Source organism: Scatophagus argus, chromosome 17 (genome assembly GCF_020382885.2).
Source record: "Scatophagus argus isolate fScaArg1 chromosome 17, fScaArg1.pri, whole genome shotgun sequence".
Classification (NCBI taxonomy): domain Eukaryota; kingdom Metazoa; phylum Chordata; class Actinopteri; family Scatophagidae; genus Scatophagus; species Scatophagus argus.
The window spans coordinates 8,081,383-8,101,066 of NC_058509.1; the positions used below are offsets into that span (position 1 = coordinate 8,081,383).

The window sequence follows — 19,684 nt, forward strand, 5'->3', positions numbered from 1 at the left end:
TGACTGCTGGACATAAGATGTCTCCTTATTTACTATTCCACAGGTTTCCACTTTTCACACTTGTGTATTCTGCATTTTGGACAAGTCTTTCTCGTCGGCCTGCCTCTTAAAATTAGATTTTCAATGAGTGCAAAGAACAGCACTGTATATGAAAACTACTTTCTCGTGCCTCTCTGCACATACATTGTTCTAGCCAGTGAAGGTGAAATATTCAACTGTTAGGAGCATGAAGAAAAAGTTTTGATTGGAGGGGAACTTTAATTAATAGATTTTTCTTAAAAAAAGTACAAAACATACAGTTCAACATCAGTAACTTCCCAGCAAATCTGATGATGTATGAAAAGTTTTCTCAGAAGATCATGAATTTTGTGCCTTAAGAAAAATACTGAATGAGTCCATTAAAAGTGCTTTACCACAAGCTGAAGAAATAGTTTAGTACATGTGACGCATGATATTACTGTTTACAAGTATTACTTACAAAATGTGTCCTCAAATAAATAACAAAGTGGTTTTCTGTGGTCTGTCTGATGCCTGTGAGACACAGTGCTAAAAATACCAAAGCAGTACTGGTACACAGCAGTGCAGTGGAACCTGGCAGGAGGAAGCTCACAGCCTCAGATGTCATGTGTCAATGAGAGTGCCAGCAACATTTGGCTCTTCTCAATTCTCTGTTTTGTTCCTCCTCATCTCCTCCCTTCTAAGCCTGTGATCCAGAAACTGATCACAACATACATCTTGAAAGATGTCACAATTCATAAAATGGGTTTGGAGGAAAGAGGAGGCTTGCCAGAGGAGCTGCAAGTGAGGATGCACAGGTGTCTTCTTTTGGACCTGTGACATAATAAAATATGCAACACACAGCTGGAGTACACAAACCATGGCGGGAGCCGTACTCTGCAAAAGTTTCCTTTCTATTCATGAGTTGTATATGTTATTTAAGATGAAGAAGAACCAATGCACAATCGAGCTTTCTGCCCTTCACTATTTGTTTATCTTGATATTATTTATGTCACATTACGCCATGATCCCAACTGAATTCAAAAGTTAAAGTTAAACATAAGCAGTCATGAATGCTGTTGTGCTCATCTGACAGAGATCACAAAATGTAGCCGCAGGCTATAACATAAATGGACGTAGTAATGGATTTGTGCCACATGTCATATTTAACTGAAATCACTCTAAAATGACAGCCTCAAAGCATGCATGTCTTATTTTTGTTTAATGCCTGTTGCCTCGTCTCCTCTCTCCTTCCTTGCCGCCTCTGCTTGAATCTAAGGTGGGAGGGGTTAAAGCAGAAGGAAAACAATCGAGGATGTATAAGAGAGAAATAAGAGGGACTCGTTAGTTAACAGCAAATTACTACAGGCAACAAATCCTGTGTGTTAGACAAGTTAGCAATCAACACCAGCTAACAGCCTTGAAAAGAAAGCAACTAAAGCCACCTCTGCCCCACCCGGTTTATGATTAGTGCATCGGATGGAGTTTAAGAAGCTCCAAATGCAGGATTGGCTATTACTTATATATATGTACATACGCACCTCACAGACAATACAAGCTGGCCTGTATGGCAAAAAATGACTCCTGCCCTGAGGTTTTTTCACACAGGTAAGACTATTTTGAATGACAGTAGTCATTTCAGTGATTCTCAGCATGTACATGTTGCCAGTGAACAATGAAATTTGGCTCAGCTTAATCTGTGGACCAACAAAGCACGCTTTAATCTCTCTCAAGCAGTACTGTTTTTCATGACCTAACTTGCCTCAACAAATCAAAGCCACAATCAAATGTCCTTAAAACCTCTACTGAGAATGAGGTGCATTCTCCTCCTAATGACAGCTGCCACAGTCTCCCTTCCCCTATTTTTCTATTAGAACTTATCCAGTTCCAGGAACAATAACTTCAACTTCATGCTGGACTTTGGTCAGCTGAAGTGCAAGTCACAGGTTTGAATCTAACCCACAGGTACTCCACTATTGGCACTAAAGCTGCGATGAATGAGATATTTTGAGCATATGGATATGAGCTCCTGTCTGAAATTTCTCATATATCGACAGTGAAAGCCAAACAGCCTCTTGCATTGTATGGAGTCTAAACACTAGTTATCAGTTTTGGTGCTCAGCAGCAGCTTCAGATTGCATCTATGCTCTCCTGCTTTTAGTGCATTTCTGCGAGATGCTGGCTGCTGTGCTTTTGCCTCAAGAGAAATAGGCAGTTTTGTAAATATCAAAAGAGGGGAAGTAATAACAAACATTTCTAGTAATGCACAGAAAGTTAGGCTGCAGCTAATTAAAAATGGATAGCTGTTATACTATCACATTCAATTAATGGCAATCCCATTTCAAGCAAAAATACATTACTAAAGCTTCAAAAGTATTCAGTGTTGTGTATTCAAACATTAAAGAATGATAAAGACTGCAGCATAAAAGTAAAACTTATGAAACATGGAGGTCAACGCCTATTCATCCCACGGAGCTGTGCGGGGCACGTTCTTGATTAGTCACCTAAAGGATTAACAATTCAAGCCTAAGCTAAGTAGATCAACTTGTAACTTTGCTGTCCTGAAAACCTCCAATGCCACTTGACAGTGACACTGACCTTCTGGCTATCTGAACCTGAAAACCTACTTGCAATTGTCAATGGAGGCACTACTGAAACTCGCTGTGATATACATAGCTCAGGAAATGGTCTCTCCAAAGCGGGCTAAATATATCATTACTGCTATTACAACTTTGTTTAAGACTATGATATATTGCAATTTTGTTTGCAGAGAATGACAATAAGGCAGCTTTATAGCATCACAAATCCATGGCACTGTGTATCACATTATTCACGGTCCTGATGATGCCTTGTTTTGCAGAATGATACCAATCTTCCCACGGGTACAAAGTACAAACATTAACCCCACCAATCAAAACGGCAGAAGCTAGTGAAGTTACTAATTTATTTTTAATCAGTGAACAGTAGGTACATCAGAGAAACAAATAATTAAACCATCCTGAATGAAAAGTGTGTGTATCCCTTGGGTCAAATTAAAAAAAAACACAAACAAAAAAAACATTGCAGTGTCCTCCCTCTGTGCCAATCAGAATAATTTGGAAAATGCTGGAACAGCAAATGGGCTGGCACATGCCGTTCCCTGAAGTTTCATTAGAGATCAGCGCTGCTCAACATACTGTAATAGAACGGCAGAGGGGGACCGATCCACAGACACAAAAAAATTAAAAGGGAGTTAACACATTCAAATAGAACATCTGTCTGTTTTTTTTTTTTATTCTTGTTGCACTGGACCACATAGGTATTTTACATAATCTCTTCTTGTTAGAGCCACAATAAGGTGACTTTACAAAGCACTTGCTGAAACATCTGCAGAATTTAGGTTCAGAAATTAATGAAGAAGATAAATTTAAGCCACAGATTTCCACCCTGGTGATTGGAAAAAGGTGCCATATCTGGGTCTCTGAGTCTCTCTTTAACCAAATACAAAATATTTACACCATCTTGAGAACTGAACTGTAGTGCTTTTCAACTACAGATTCTCAAAAAATGAAATTCTCATCTATCATGTAATTGGAGAGCTGAGCCAAAGTCTTGCACAAATAACTGCATACTGCTTCTAATGCACTTGTCAATATGGTCCATTTTGCCAAAGAGAAAAGTGAGACAACAACACATCTGCAGCTAATGGTTTAGAACAATAGCCTGGCAACACCAGCCCACAATTTACACTTTGCTCATTGTCTGGTATGACTCAATAGGCACTTGCTTTGGACAGACATCATTTCAAACATGCTATACAATAGATAACTGACAGCTCATTTCACTCAGACAACATGAAACACATTAGCCAGTAACTGTCACAGGTCTTTGATTTTCAAACTGTGAAATCACAGCAGCTCTCCTGACAACGTCATACCTCTTCTAAACCATCACCCAAATAATTTTATGATTAAACTGTCAGGCAAAAGGTAGACCACAAAGATGCAGACTCATTATTTGTTTTATATCTAAATCAACTAGTTTAAAGAAAATGTCTTACGGTTTGTAAGTTTAGAAAGGCAGCGGGTGACCATCATCATCATCATCTAAACACTCAGATAGCTTGCTGATTGACTCTGACATATATCAGCTTGAACTCAATCTGAGCTTACAAGATTCTGTCTGAGTCTGCGAGGCTATTAGAACAAATAATAGTGTCCTGGATATCCATGCTAACCATTATCAATGTGCTATTCAGTGAGATGTCTTGTGAAGTTTCTCCCCTGCATGTGAGGTCATGGTGACACGGTACTGTGTTTTTTAAAAAAAAAAAAAAAAAAAAAAAAAAAAAGCAGCAGGCAAATCCTCCTGCAGTACAGAGGGGCCTTTTATACACCAAAATGCCAAAGCCAAAACCACAGAGATGGTCTTTCTCATCATCTCTCCCACTGTGCTAACCTAAAAGGCAGAGCACCACTTCCAATAAGAAACCTGGAGCGACCAAGGGACACACCAAACACGGTGCATTAGGTGTTTCTCTGCGGAGTTCCTGAATGACATAATTTATTCTTATTCTTAGCCACAACTTTTAGATAGATAGATAGATAGACAGATACTTGTTTGATACTTATTTTCCAAGGGAAATTCAAGAACTTTACTTGGAGTTTACCACAGCTGGACAAAAACTGCAAATTTAAAAGTGATGAACAGTTATAACAATGATGTGTGATTGATGGTAATGAACAATTGTTGCTGTGACTTCTGTGTTGAGATGAACCTGTCAAGATTGATTCTACAACCACTAAAATAATTGCCATCATTTTATTTGATTTAATTCCTCTCTTAATTGGGCGGGTCATTCTAGGATGGGTTATTATTAGAGCTTTAACAATTAGTCCATCAATGGATTAGTCCTTCGAGAATTTTTTTTGACTAATAACGATCTATTTTGAAGGGTCTCTGGATTTTGGGCTTTAAAGACTAAACAATAATAAATTAAAATACATAATCAGCAGTTTAATCAATAATGAAAAAAACTGTCACCTACCCTAGTTCTTATCATACTCTGCATTAGCTACTTGATGCACAAAATATAGGTCAGCAAGTCACACTGTGATCTGATCAGCATCAACTGATAACTTATTATCCTGTTAAAATCTATACAAACATCAAAATATCAACGACAACCCACATCAGTAGAACTGCTGCATGGTTATACAATACCTCAACTGTCAAAACTATAAGGAATTAGCAAGCATAGCTCAGACAGTGCAGTCTACTCTTCATTTCATTGCCATTTATCACATGAAACAAGGTTTATGTTTGTGACAAATTTAATAATAATAATAACAAAATATTATATCAATCAAGGTTTACAAGCCTAAGTTAAGTCCAGCTTTTTCCTTCTTAGGAGTAACATTGTTCTACATAAATTACTGGATGGGTGAGGGTTGTGATAAAAACCAACGCAGCGCAAGTCTAGCATGTGGGGCTCTGTTTGCTCTAGCTAATGGGGATGCGTCCTGTAAATCCTGTTACACCAGCCTGTCAGCCTCAGTTCAGGTGGCGTTTATAAGCCTTTGATAACGATGTGACGGCTTGACTTGTAGCTTATTAAATTAGTATTGCGTGCACCATCCTACACGCTAGTTTCAATAAAACAGACTGAAATGCTGGAGTAACGTTAGACATAAAGCATGACAAAGGAGTCTCTGGCTAGCAGCAGCTATGCTAACACCCCGGCAAGCCAACCCCCGGCTGTCAGAGCAGGGCGCATGTTTGCTGGGACTGACAGCTGAGAGCGGGCTACGAAGGGGAGGGGGAAACCAAAAAACAGCTGACAGACCCGGCCATGAGAAAACAAGTTGTCGACAACATTAAGTTACTTCTTTATAGCAATGATAGCAGTGTTGGTGACTTATGCTAATACCAAAAACTGAGAATCCTACCTTTGCTTTGCCGGCCTCCAGCTTTTTTTGCCTCTCCTCGTCTTCCATCATCGCGGTACCTGTGGCTAAAACAAGAAGGAAACTGCTTCATGCGAAATATCAGCAGGAAAAATCTAAAAAAATAATGGTTAAATATGTCTCGTCTGTCTCCTAGCTCGCTGTCACACGTCCACTCGTAACTACAAAGTGCTGTCTCCGTGTTGGTAGTCCGCCGCCATGTTTTCCACGTAAACATGAGACCCAAAAATGATGACGTCTATAGGTGCCTTCACAGCCACGCCCCTCACATTCCACTAGTGTTGCCTTCAGTGCTGTCAAGAATATCGTAATACCGTATTTCCAAACGTTCAGCCCACAGAACTACAGATATAAAGTGTTACGTTTATCACTTACTGGATTGCTGTCTATTAATTCATTAAGTCTCTGGAGTGGAAGTATAAAGTGATATCAAAGGGGGCTACATGTTTCTCAAAACTCTATTTAAGCACAGGACTTTGCAATTCTAATAAATACACTTCCATCACTGCACCATGTTGATCAATCAATTGTGGATTGTTTCAAACAAACCACGCAGCTTTATTATTTCTTGTATTTACTTTTTATTTTGAATGAATTTGCAGACAGACATGGCCGATATCCTTTCACATCATAATGCACTGCAATCATTCACAATAAAACCAGCATATTTGATATTTTCATAATGTCATAAATTCCACTGTGTTATATTCAGTCTGAATCTTGCTTAAAATGTCTGCTCAGTTTCTATGGTAACCGGAGGAAAGGTTTCCAGAACCATCCCATCCCAGTTGAGAGGTCTTTTTTAACACCAAATATTTTAATTTCAAAACAGTGTGTGCCCCCTGCCAATAAAGGTTTCAGCCATCACCGCTTGATGGCGATTCTGAGCACATTTCAAACAAGAGTCATATATTACTTGTTTGAACAGGAAACATTTGAGCTCTCTTAGCATAATGGGACTGTAGGTAATGTGAGAGACTGGCATCAGTTTCTAGAACAGATCTAAGTGATAAGGAACAAAATGGACAATATTTAACTTACAGACTTTATGTGAAGTTGGTCTTTAGTTCACAAATAGTTTTTATGTCATTAACAGGTAATTGTCCATTTGGAAATCTGCTCTGCACTATTTTCAGGATAAACTGTAGCTTGCAAAACACAGAAGTAATAAGAACATCAACAGCTGAACAAACCTGAGATGTGGATCTGCAATTCAGAGATGTGAAAGCACTCAAAAAAGGGCCCACAGCCATGATTTTAGAGATGCTGCTATTGTCATATTTGATTTATTGTTTGTTTTAACTATACAATCAAATAAATATTGTTATTACATTATTAAGTTCAAATTCCCCTCAGCGTAACCCCTGATAACCCATCTTCAAGTCTTAGTGCTAATGTAAAAACATCTGTAAATTAAACTACCAAAATTTTTTAGCAGTTTCTCCTGATTCTTAGAAACATTTAAAACATACCAGCTGCAGCAGGTGACGATGCTCTGTGCCTTCTGCTGACAGGAGCTGAGCAGCTTATAGTCTGGCAAATTTTGAATTCCACCCATCTTCTTTTGGACATTCTTACCAATTTGATCCCACCTGCGAACACCCAGTGTTTGTTCAGCTACAGGAACCACTCAGCGCTTGAAAGTTTCACCAGTTTTTAAATTATTGATTCACCAAAGGAGTCCTGTATCAGCAGTTACCCAAGCAACTTTAACAAGCAGAACACAACAAATGGATCTGGACAGAATTCCCTGTTAAACACATGACAGTAGACACATTCATGCATGAGGTAAGAAAGTAGAAAGCGGGCACGTGGAAATGAAAATTATATTGATTAACGATGGTTACAAAGACATTTTAACATGAGCATGGCACAGAACAAGGAGATACACTCAGCTGCCATTTGATTAGATATATCTGTCTCTAACTAATCCAGTCTATATAGTCTGTATGATACTGTAAATCCTAATTTGATGCAGTCTTCTTTCTTGTCTCTCCCACTTTTCTTCCATCAACATTTGTCTTATACTAAATATGACTGAAACAGGCAGAAACATATAGGTCAGAGGTGTTGGTCCATACCACATAATTATGCAAATATAAGAAAAAAAAGTGCTTTGGACATTGTGAGAAAAGAAGAAATGAACTGTGGTGATCAAAAAGAATCTGTGCCCTTGTTGATGGCTGGAACAAAATAAAATCGAAACTCCTGAGGGAAGCTGTTTTCACTTAAACATCATACCCACTTCAGTCTGAAAGCAGAGGGGGTGAAAGCTTATTTTCCTAATGAAGATATCACTGTGCTGTGTTAAAATATTCATGAGTGGTGGGACTCGTCAGTAAAACGAAGCAATAGGTCAGTAGGTTTTCAGTACTGTGAGCCACACCACATGGCAAATGCTCTTTGGCGCACCATGGGCATACAAAAAACATCAGCTGTATATCTGACATGAATCAAATATTAATGCCTGTAACTCACATGAAGATATAATTTACATTTTGTTCTAATTATACTAAAAACATTAAGCTAAACCAGATGGAAAAGCCTAGAATCCCAGAAACATGCCCCAGACATTTTTCTGTGAATTTTGAGTTTAACAATTCAAATTGTACATACAAACGATAAATGGTGTAATAAATGGGTTGTTTTTTAACCTTTATTTAAAAATATCATTAAATTAAGATAAAATATAACAGAAAAATTGTGTCATCAACTATAGAGACAAAACGTACAAATAATATGGCTAAAAAAATTACATGACAATAATAAAACGAGGCAAAAACAATCAAAATTCAAAACTGGGGAATGTAGGAAGCATGTAAGCAATGTAGGATAATCACCTCAGTATTTCTGATTGTATCGTTAATGAATGTTTTTTCTACGAGTGTATTTTATGATGGTTACAACCCGGAAACCCCTGATTGAAAGACCTTTGTTTCCATCTAGTGGTTTTAAGCAGACAGACATGCAATTTTAACTCCGAAACGCTAGATGGTGCGAAGTATCATTATTCTTCTGGTAGGGCGGTTGTTGATGACAAATCTCGCGAGAGTTTTGAAGTTTCACGTTTCCGCTATATGTCCATAGGCAGAACTGTCAAAAAAAATGCTCCTCATCCATTTTCTCAGCTGCACACAGATTTTGTCAGCGGTTTATGGTATGTATTTTATTTAATTTAAATACTTGAATTGTACATGGTAAAAAGTGTAGGCTAACAGTTTGTTTGGGCGAATTCTTTGAATGAATGAATATTGAAAGTGACCGAGAGAGGGAGAGAGAACTTCCCTGTGGCCCACAGAGTCGCAATTCACGTTGATTTCAGTCGTGGTGTCTGTAACGAGTAACGCATGTACATGTTAGGTTGTTGAATAAAGGTCTGACAAATCAGTTCATGTTAACCTAAGTACAGGAATGAGGAATTTCACTTGACAACTTTTAATTTATGCGTCTCTTTTTCTTGTTTTTTGAAGTCTCTTTTCACTCCATTAAATTTATCTGCCAGCTGAGGTCACTATTAACGTGCAGATTCAGCGTTTACATACAAACACAGTGAATAAAGTAGTATGCTTCGTTACCTCTTAAATTAGCTCAACCTTAGCCGTTAAATTGCTGCAAACATTTTAATAACAATACTTATTCCAGTAAGTTAGAGCGAGAGAGAAATTAACTTGATCTGAACTTGATTGATCCCACAGTGGGGAAATTCACTTGTCATGGCAGCTCACAAGAACAGAATAGAGTGCAAAGTGTGCAAAACAGTTTAAAAAAAAAAAAGTTATAAATTAAAGTTTTAAAGTAGTTTAAATAACAAAATGAAATGGTTCAAATGAAATTGTTACACCACAAACAAACACTGTACAGTATACTGCTATGGATATCGGTATAGTGGTGGAAGGTGATGATTGTGGGTAAGTATTGCACACATTTGTGTACCATTTACAAAATAACACAGTAGCACGGGCTGATCTGCATAAGTAGTCCTTAAAGTTTTGATGTTTGAAGCATTTAATTAATAATACTTACTCTGCTTTAACTTAAGTAAATTTGACTTTTATTTATAATAGATCATTTTTATTGTGTGGTCTTGCTACTTTTATCTCAGTTCTTATACTACCACTGAAACATTAACAATTATGTGATAGTGCCAAAAATGTCCTTATTATTACCCATTACATAAATAATATGTTTACATGATTAACGAACAATTGGCCATGATAACTCTTGTTTCTTTGTTAGATTTCTCTGTTGTTCTTTAGCTAACTATAACATGTTCATTTTTTCTTCTTAAGGTCCTCTGACATACAGCGCAGCCTTTCTCCTTGTTAAAAATGGCAGCAGTATATGGAATGAGAGCTCTCCTCTGCCTCCATTGCCCAGTGACATTGCAGCGAAGTTTTGGAATCATTCCAGTACAAGTGACATCAACCTGCACTCCTAGGAGGCTTTGGAGTTCAGATACCAAAAAAAATGAGGCAAAGGCTTCAGTGATTACAGAGAACGAATCTCTGCTGGCAAACCTGAACATCATGGGAGTTGATATAAAGATGGCACGCCAGCGTCAGCCTGCAGTGCTTCGTAAAAGCTTCACTAATGAGCAAGGTCTTGCTCAGTTTCTGCGAAGCAAAGGTGCCAACCACAAAGTAATTGCCAGCGTCATATCCCGTTATCCCCGAGCTATTACCCGATCGATTGAACACATGAGCCAGCGCTGGAATCTTTGGAAGAAAATCTTCGAGACTGATGCAGAAATTGTGAAGATTATAGATCGCTCACCGGAATCTTTTTTTCGGTCTAGTGATAATGGGAATTTGGAGAAGAACATAGCTTTTCTGACCTCTCTGGGGCTGAACACCAAAAACCTCCATCGGATGCTGACAACGGCACCACGGACATTCTCCAATAGTTTAGAGCTCAACAGGCAGATGGTGGAGTTTCTGGAGAACATCTGTGCTGAACTTGGTGGAAATAATCCAGAGCAGTTTGCTAAAACCATCCTATCTAGAAACCTTTACATTCTCATCCGAAGCACTAAGAGAGTCAAGAAAAACATTGATTTCCTGAGGGATTCTTTTAAACTGAGTGATTCAGAACTGCTTGCTCTTCTACAAGGGCCTGGGGTAGCCATTTTGGACCTTTCCAATGAATATCTGAAGAACAATTTTAAAAGTCTCCAACAGAAGATGGTGTCACTTGGCTGTCAGGAAGCTGACATAAAAAAAATGGTCATCCACTGTCCGGCAATTTTGTACTTTGGGAAGGACACGCTGAACTCCAAACTGGACTGTCTCCTAAAAGGAGGAATAACAATGAAGCAGATACAGGAAAAGCCAAAGGTTTTAGATTACAGCACGCAGAACATCACAGGACGACTAGAGGAGCTACAGAAAGTCAAGTATGACTTTCAGAAGAATGGCATCAGTGTGTTGGATACTAGCCGAAAGCGGTTTCTTGCAAAGATAGAAAAACTAGCTGCATCACAAGGCAACTGAATGTTACTGTCTGTATTATGATGTAGCATAATATACTTAAACTTAATTTCAGGATGATCATGTTTTGTTTTGGCTTTTTTTTTTTTTCAAGATTTTATTTGTTCATGTAGTGTCTAGAATATGATTTCTGGCTTCTCTGGTGTCTCTCTGTTTTGTCAGAATCAGAATCATAATAATTTATTGATCCCTGGGGCACATTGGGTAATATTTTTGTCATATCCTATATGCAATATTTGGTAGTGCTCCAATAATTAGCAATTATTTCATTATCACTTAGTCCACCAATGTTTTTCTTAGTTAATCATCAGGTGAAAAAGTGAAAAATCACATTGTTGTTTTTCCCCAAAGTGCGCTTTCAGATTTTTTTTTACCCAATAATTGATCCAAGCATCTAAAGTCAATGGAGAAGGACATTTCTGGCATTTTTACTGAACAGTGGTGTTAATAATTAACCCGTAGTCGCTTAATTTTCTATTGTTAGCCTTATCAGTTAATTGACTGATAATTTTAGCTCTGAAGTCTGGCTATTTGTGTGTAAATGTGAATTTCCCAGTGCGGGACTAAAGGCCTATCTTATTTATTGAAAAGAATGTTATTTTTGTAATACTGACAGTTGTCAAATAATTCCTTTCCCTTAATATGCACATTGCTCTGAGAATATTTTTTCCTGGTCAAAGACATATCAATTGCATGTAGGAGATCTGTTGGAATTATGTGAATATGCAATTTTGAAATAAAGGTGAGATGAAAAAAAAAATGAACTACTCATATTTTTTTTCAGCAATACAAAAGATGGATTTGTATTCATATAATAAATTTCAAATAGGGGTAATCATTCGTGAAATTGATATGAAGTTCAATCGCTGGTCAAGAGAGCTCAACTGAAATTTTTGAAATATTAGTTTTAAATAAGTTTAGGGCAAAACGTATCCGGAACCAAAGATCTTCCGTCAGTATACACTACGGACCTTTCCAAAGTGTCGTTCAATCGCTTCCTCACGCTGTTGGCCCGCAGTTGTGGAAGAGTGTGAGAGTATATGATCGAAATTAACTCTAACGTTGTCAGTTTAGCTTTACTCCCGACGAGACTTTTAGTCTCTTTAAATGTATTTGCTAACCGGTAACTGATTGTGTAAATAGTCGTTACGTTAGCCGTTAGCTTGTTAGCAGGTTTAAGTATATTCTCTTTCAGCAAGCAGTAACTGTTTACTTTGACAACTCTACTAATAACAGGTAAGTGACTTGGATTAATTAGACATGCAACTTATTTGGAAAATAGTTAGTAGCTAACTTACGTATCACGGCAAATGAACTTACTGTTAAATATGCAGTACACAGTGCCTTTGCTGTACTCGTAGCCCAGTAATAAGACATAATCGGTAACTCTTCTGTTGAGCAGCAAGCTAGCTAAATTCAGAATGAATGGCTAACGTATGGACATGTGTCAGGAAAAGGACTGGGGAAAGTCTGCAGAGGTGCGATGGAAAAAGCGGCGGAAGAAATTGTTGAAGAGAGGACATACGTTTATATAAAGGGTGAAGCTGCCATCAAACCACAGTAAGTACCAAGCCTTCCGCAAACATTGTCAAATGTTGTCCGAAGTGTTTGTGTGTTTGGTGGCGAAATCTAGATTCAGACAGATGATGTGACGGTAATCTTACCATCTTTTCTGAAGCGACCAAAACTTTATTGGTGTTTATTGTCTGTGGTCTTCATTAGGCTCATCCGGATCAGGATCCTCAGACTTTTTACCTTCTTCATAACACTGACAATCCAGCACATATCCAGTCTATCTCTTGTTCTCATGCTTGCATCTTGCAACCCACACAGAATAATCTACATGTTTTGCAGGAGACTAGCATACCTCCATAACCAACAGAAAGCACTCTTAGCAGCTATAGTGAAAGCACTTCTTAAGATTCTGGACTTGAGTATGGACCAATGTTGCCCAGCCTGGAACTGGATAGTCTGTATCTATAACCCCTATTGTAACTTTACCTCTAAGTGAATAATACATGTGAGCAAATATGGAAAAAAATTGAATCAACTCTTACTCTTTCCTCTTGTGACAAATAATAGTAGTGACATACTTTCCTAGAGTATGGTGCTGTAAAAGTACATGTGAAGTCTACCACATAAATTGTAACGCGTGAATTTAAACTGAGGGAAGGGCACCATTTCACAGGATGTAAGTCTGGTTGTTACATGACCAAATTAACAGGATGATTACATTTCTTTTCATATTTTCAGATTCTTAACAACAAAAGAAAAATTTCATGGGTTCGTAGACTCTGAGTGGCAGAGATTGAAGGGAGAAAAGGAAGGGGAAAATGACGAAGTTGAGGAGACCAAGGAGACGTCTGCTGAGGAACCTGATGCTAAAAAGCTCAAACTGGAGCCTGAAGAAAGAAGTAAAGTGGGAAAACCAGATGGTAAACGACTTCGGGGACAGAATAAGTCAAGACCACACACAAAACCTACCACCTATGATGAAAAACGACTGTGTCTCTCAATCATTCGGGTATTAAAATGTTTCCATTCGTTGACAAATGCTATGTGCAATGCCCATTAATTGATATATCAGCTAATAGCTACTGTCATGACTTTTGCCATTCTTGCAGGGCAATGCAGAATGCTCCTTTGGAGACAAATGCCACTTTTACCATGACGTTGCTGAGTACATGACCATGAAGCCAGCTGACATTGGGGAAAGCTGCTACCTCTATGACACATTTGGAAAGTGTACTTATGGTCTCTCCTGCCGCTTTGCCAAGGCACACACCACACCTGATTTCAAAACCATGGAGAACCTAGAATTAGTTAAGGCCTGCGAGGGCAGGAGCACAGTGAAGAACAGCCTGAGTAAAGACCTCCAGAATCGCCTAAGGAAGCGTTCAGTCTCCTTCAAGAAGTCAACAGAGTACCTCAAAACACTTTCAAACACCGAAGTCAAGAGAGATCAGCAAGGGAATGGTAAGCTGTCTAAAATGGTTTAAGATAGAGAAACCACATGCAGCATGTAATGGCAATGCAAATGTCCTTCAGGTATATTGTTAGTATTTTGCCAGTGTGTCAGCTTCTTCTTTAGCCGTCAGTCATAGTCTCGTAATTCAAGGATTCAAGGAGCTTTATTGTCATTTCACACATGTAGAACTTGAGGTGGAATGAAATTAGTTTTCCTGGTCCCGGTATAAGCCCAATAACCTACAAAATACGTAACTAATAAATATAAAACAACACTATATATATATATATATATAAAAACAACCAGAATAAAAGATATAAACAGTGTCAGGGGTGACAATATTTACAACAATATTTATATGTCTTCCAACATATTTAATAAATGTGTCTTTGTTTAAAATGTGAAATCTGAGTAGATTTAAATTGTATAATATTGCATATTGTATATATTGTGTATATATATTGTATAATAACTTAGGCTTGACATACGTAGGTGTTGCTTGTGCAGCTGAAGTATGTGCAGATCCAACAGGAGGAGAGCAGCATGTGTCTTCTATAGCAGAAGCACAGGTACAAACTTCTACTACTCAGTGCACTATTTCTTATCTGTATATAAACGTACATATGGGTTGCTTGGTGCTTTTTCAAGTACTTTTTTACTTTTTTGCTTTGGGATCAGCCACAGGCCAGCCCAGATAAAGAGCCTCCAGTGAAGACTGTTGGCCCACTGACTGATGTAGATGTTATCAAGCTGCGCCCATGTGAAAAGAAACAGGTACATCTTCCAAAATAACTTGGTGTCTTTTTTCAAAGAACTCAAGGATATCTTGTAATCACTTATATTGCTAAATAAATGAGATTAATAAAGGACACTTGATGCTGATACATATTTAAGAGAATATTTGCATAAATTAAATATTTGCACTAGTGGTGTTGCGTTAATACTGAAAGAGTACTTTTCTTTGTGTTCAAGGTGGACTTTCAAGACAAGCTCTATCTTGCTCCTTTAACAACTGTGAGTGCTACCAGACTGAATTGGGTGCTAAAGTATGATGTCTTTTTAATGTAGTTGTATGTCTAAATGCTGTCAGTCAAATAACTGTTGTTGTCATTTTACACAAGACTTGACTTATCTTGCCTAACCAGCAACATACCAAGTTACATCAAATTCTGACCTATAAATGACATGTTGATCTGACTAAATGACTCCGTCTCTTTCCTCAGTGTGGAAATCTGCCTTTCCGTCGTGTGTGCAAGCGCTTTGGAGCAGACATCACCTGCGGGGAGATGGCCATGTGTACAAACCTGTTGCAAGGGCAGCAGTCAGAGTGGGCCCTCCTGAAGAGACATGAAAGTGAAGATGTCTTTGGCGTCCAGGTGATTTCATCATAGACTATTGAGACTTTCAGAACTCCTCAGAGTAGTTAAATGACTCTGTTTATGTTGTTGTAAACACAACTGGTGGACTTGTGCAGTGTTTATTTTTCCGTGAAGAGCAGCTGTTTGATGATGACCTCAGTTCTGAAGTCCAAATTGTGTCTCCAGTTGGAGGGCTGCTTTCCTGACACCATGACGAGGTGTGCAGAGCTCATCAACAACTACATCGATGTTGACTTTGTGGACATTAACTCTGGATGCCCTATTGACCTGGTCTACAAGAAGGTAAATCCACGATCAACCCAAATCCATTCAGATTTAAATAAAGTTCCACTGTTGTGTTCACTCCTTTACACTTTTTGTCCCTTTAGTATAAATTGTAGCATGTGAGATTTCCTTTTTAAACCAGTATTTCCCAACCTTTCTCTGCCCTTTGTGATCAAATTAGGATCCACTGTAAAGCGCTCTCTCTCTGTTTTTAACTCAAGTAAAAGCTTCAAAAATGTTTCTCGAAAACTCTGGTGAAGTCACAGACAATAAAACCTTGTTTTTCCGCAGTGGTTGATATGGAATTAAACAAAATAGATAAGCTTGCAGGTAAATAAGAGAAGCCTGGTAAAAATGAACTAATATGGCGCAGTATGAGTGAGAGCTTTACAGGTTTAGACATTTGTGTTTTATGACAGTGTATAAAGCACACAGTGGTATTTGGCAGGAAATATTTAACATCAGAATGACACTCTCTGACAGATGGTGTTTGTTTGCTTTGCCTCATCAGGGTGGAGGCTGTGGCTTGATGACACGCACCAGAAAATTTGAACAGATTATCAAAGGAATGAACTATGTAAGTGTGGCCCTTGTTGCAGAAGCATTATATCTATTGTTTTTTAATGATTCAATCATTTAGATTTGGCTGTTTTAGATGAGAAGGAAACAAGTACTGATTCAAAACAAGGCAAAAATATAACTAAACCATGCAAACTTTATTTTCTTTCTGTGACTTTTTTTTGCCTGAAGGTCCTTGATGTCCCTTTGACAGTCAAGATCCGCACTGGTGTTCAGGAGAAGAGCAACATAGCACACAAACTCATCCCTGAGATGAAGAAATGGGGCGTCTCAATGATCACCGTAAGCCTTGCAGTCTGAGTAACAACAACAAATGTGATAAGAGATGAAAAGAGACATGGATTTTTCCAGTCTGAGACCGCTTCTACACTGGTTGTTTGCTAAAAACTAAAGAGAAGCATTTTTTATGATATTTCTGGAAGATCTCTTAACATCCAGCACAGCAATCAATAAATCAAATGTTCTGAAAAAAAACAAGAGAACAAAAGTCCTGTCTCTGTGGCTGTTATAGCCCTGTAGTAAGCTTGTCCAATCATTCCATTCAGTCCAAATGAAATGACACAGCAGATTACCTGCCTGTCCTGCGTACCTGCCTACTGGCGTCCCCTCTGCCTGTGTCCTTATTGCACATTGTCTTCCACAAGGCTACGCTCACATGCTAAAGCTGTTGGCAAGCCAGTCGCACAAGAATGGCAAAGAAAGTGCAACCAATTTAGTGTTTTGTTTTTCTCTTCATTAAATCCATGTTCCTGTCATATGATGATGTTTCATTCTTGAGATGTTTTCAAGTGCTTTGTTTTTATCTGCCACACTTGATCTGTTTTCCTCTATTTTTTTCGTGTTGCGATTCTAAATGAGTTGTGGTGTCAGCGTTAACAAAGGATGACAAACCACAATGCTGTTGTTTTATTACAGTTGCATGGCAGATCGAGAGAGCAACGCTACACTAAATTAGCTGACTGGGACTACATCACCACCTGCTCCAAGCTGACCAATCCTGTTCCACTTTTTGGTATGTATATTTGTAAAGACTGCAGTATAGTGCAGAACAGATCAAAATGTTAGACAAAGACAACCTCCTCTAATGTCCTCTAAAAACATCCATTTGTACAATTTGGAAATTTCGACATTGGAAATTTATTGCTGGTGAAGAGATGAACTAAGGTGACCCATGTTTATTGTCCCAGGTAATGGAGACATCCTGTCGTATGAAGATGCTATGAAAGCCAGAGAAACTGGAGTGTCTGGTATTATGATTGCACGGTTGGTGCCATTTCAGTGATTGCCCACAGTGTAGACTAATATGTATATATATAATATGAATGTCAAGAAATTACATGGTGCTCCATTCACACCCACACAATAAGGTACAATAAGGTCTAACCACCAATCAGCAGTCAGCATGGACAAAGAGACTAATTACAGTATAAACACCCAGCAGTGCAGGTTAGCACCCCTGCAGCTCCGTCCTGCAGACTGTGAGAAGCGAGGGTGCAGATAAATCTACCTTTTAACCTTAAAAGTTTAAAAAATACACTGAGCTCTCCTCCCACCAGTAAACAGCTTAGGATCAGAGCAGAATCTGTAGTAAATTCAGCTTTTTATTTGTCCAGAAGCTACTGCTAAGCGCTCCTCAAATTTGCCCTTTTGTAACTCACTTTAAATTTCTGAAAATCCCGTACATAATTTCAGAAATTTTAAAATTCCTTTAGTCTGACATATACAGCTAATTTGCAGTTCATTTCAACTGTATTTTTCTTGTGTAAACTTTTTTATGGTTGACTCTCTTCAGAGGTGCCCTCATTAAGCCCTGGATCTTCACTGAAATAAAGGAGAGCAGACACTGGGACATTTCGTCCAATGAGCGACTGGACGTTCTCAGGGATTTCACCAACTTTGGTCTTGAGCACTGGGGATCTGACACCCAAGGTGTGGAAAAAACCCGCAACTTCATGCTGGAGTGGCTCTCCTTCATGTGCAGGTAGGCAACAGCATGCATGATGAATATTTTATAAGTTATAATATAAGTTTCAGTTTGTCAGTTCTTGTGTTAGAAAAGTCTATCTGTGGTAGGGAAGATGAGATGCTGTTCTGTTATCTCTCAGTAAATTTGGCCAACACCCCCCCCCCCCCCCCCCCCCCCAAAAAAAAAAAAAAAAAAAGATTATATTTCACTTTTCCCCTCCATCTCTGTCTCTCAGGTATATTCCAGTGGGTCTGTTGGAGCGAGTGCCTCAGAAGATCAACGAACGACCTCCGTACTACATGGGCAGAAACTATCTGGAGTCACTAATGGCCAGTCAAAATGTTGGGGACTGGGTCAGGATTAGGTAAGGAGAAAATCATCAAAGTTGTCATGAAACATCTTTCAAAATCAAGGAACATTAAAATTAACTGTTGAATTTATTTATTACAACCTCTTTTACTTTGCCCTCTCTGCAGTGAAATGCTACTTGGACCTGTACCGAAGAATTTCAACTTTTTGCCCAAACATAAAGCCAATGCTTACAAGTGATTTTTGTTTTTGACTACTGAAAGAACATCCAGGCTTTTTGTTTTTAGCTGCTTGTTTTTTTATTGGTTTAGAGAATAAGATTTACAGAGAGAAAATCTATTGTGTTTTAAATGATGAAAGACTGTTGAGTATTCTGTTAATTTTGAATTATGGTGCATTAGTACAATACATGGTTGTCTGTGCATTTGAAATATATGCAATAAATTCTTTTGCCACACTAAATGCAATTGTCTTTTACATCATTTCTGCTCGTTAAAGAAAAATGTTTGACTTCTAATTTATAATTATGAAATAATTTTATAAACTGATATTACATAGATGTTCAGCTTTTCTTTAGGAAATTGGAGTAAAAAAGATAGTTTAAACAGAGTTTTTTTCAGTGGATGTAAAATGTTAATGACACTCCATACACACTGATTCACAAGTTTATTTGATACAGGTGTGAGATGTTAAGCAGTACATATGTGTGATATACTCTGTATGAAGCTTGCAATATGTTTCAAATATTTTGTTTAAAGATGCTGATATACTGTATATGTGGATGACTACAG

At 38.1% G+C, this 19,684-nt stretch overlaps 3 protein-coding genes across 8 annotated transcripts in view; 2 read left to right on the plus strand and 1 right to left on the minus strand.

Annotated features, from left to right (window-relative positions):
* akap9 (A kinase (PRKA) anchor protein 9) overlaps positions 1-6,160 on the minus strand; it is a 59,994-nt gene extending 53,834 nt beyond the window's left edge. For all 6 annotated transcript variants that reach the window (XM_046417485.1, XM_046417483.1, XM_046417484.1 and 3 more), the window contains exon 1: positions 5,925-6,160. In XM_046417485.1, the coding sequence (XP_046273441.1) occupies positions 5,925-5,975 (51 nt within the window). In that variant the 5' untranslated portion in view covers positions 5,976-6,160. The remainder of the gene's footprint in view (positions 1-5,924) is intronic.
* Positions 6,161-8,973: 2,813 nt separating this feature from the next.
* On the plus strand, positions 8,974-12,188 carry LOC124074804 (transcription termination factor 1, mitochondrial). The gene is made up of 2 exons (XM_046418077.1): positions 8,974-9,099; positions 10,232-12,188. The coding sequence occupies exon 2, from the start codon at positions 10,271-10,273 to the stop codon at positions 11,429-11,431; it is 1,161 nt and encodes a 386-aa protein (XP_046274033.1). The 5' UTR covers positions 8,974-9,099; positions 10,232-10,270; the 3' UTR covers positions 11,432-12,188.
* Positions 12,189-12,368: 180 nt separating this feature from the next.
* dus3l (dihydrouridine synthase 3-like (S. cerevisiae)) lies at positions 12,369-19,355 on the plus strand. The gene is made up of 16 exons (XM_046418076.1): positions 12,369-12,664; positions 12,880-12,988; positions 13,682-13,952; positions 14,053-14,404; positions 14,889-14,965; positions 15,075-15,170; positions 15,369-15,410; positions 15,620-15,772; positions 15,941-16,057; positions 16,551-16,616; positions 16,790-16,900; positions 17,534-17,630; positions 17,806-17,881; positions 18,411-18,599; positions 18,820-18,948; positions 19,061-19,355. The coding sequence occupies exons 2-16, from the start codon at positions 12,912-12,914 to the stop codon at positions 19,131-19,133; spliced, it is 1,926 nt and encodes a 641-aa protein (XP_046274032.1). The 5' UTR covers positions 12,369-12,664; positions 12,880-12,911; the 3' UTR covers positions 19,134-19,355.
* Positions 19,356-19,684: the final 329 nt, after the last annotated feature.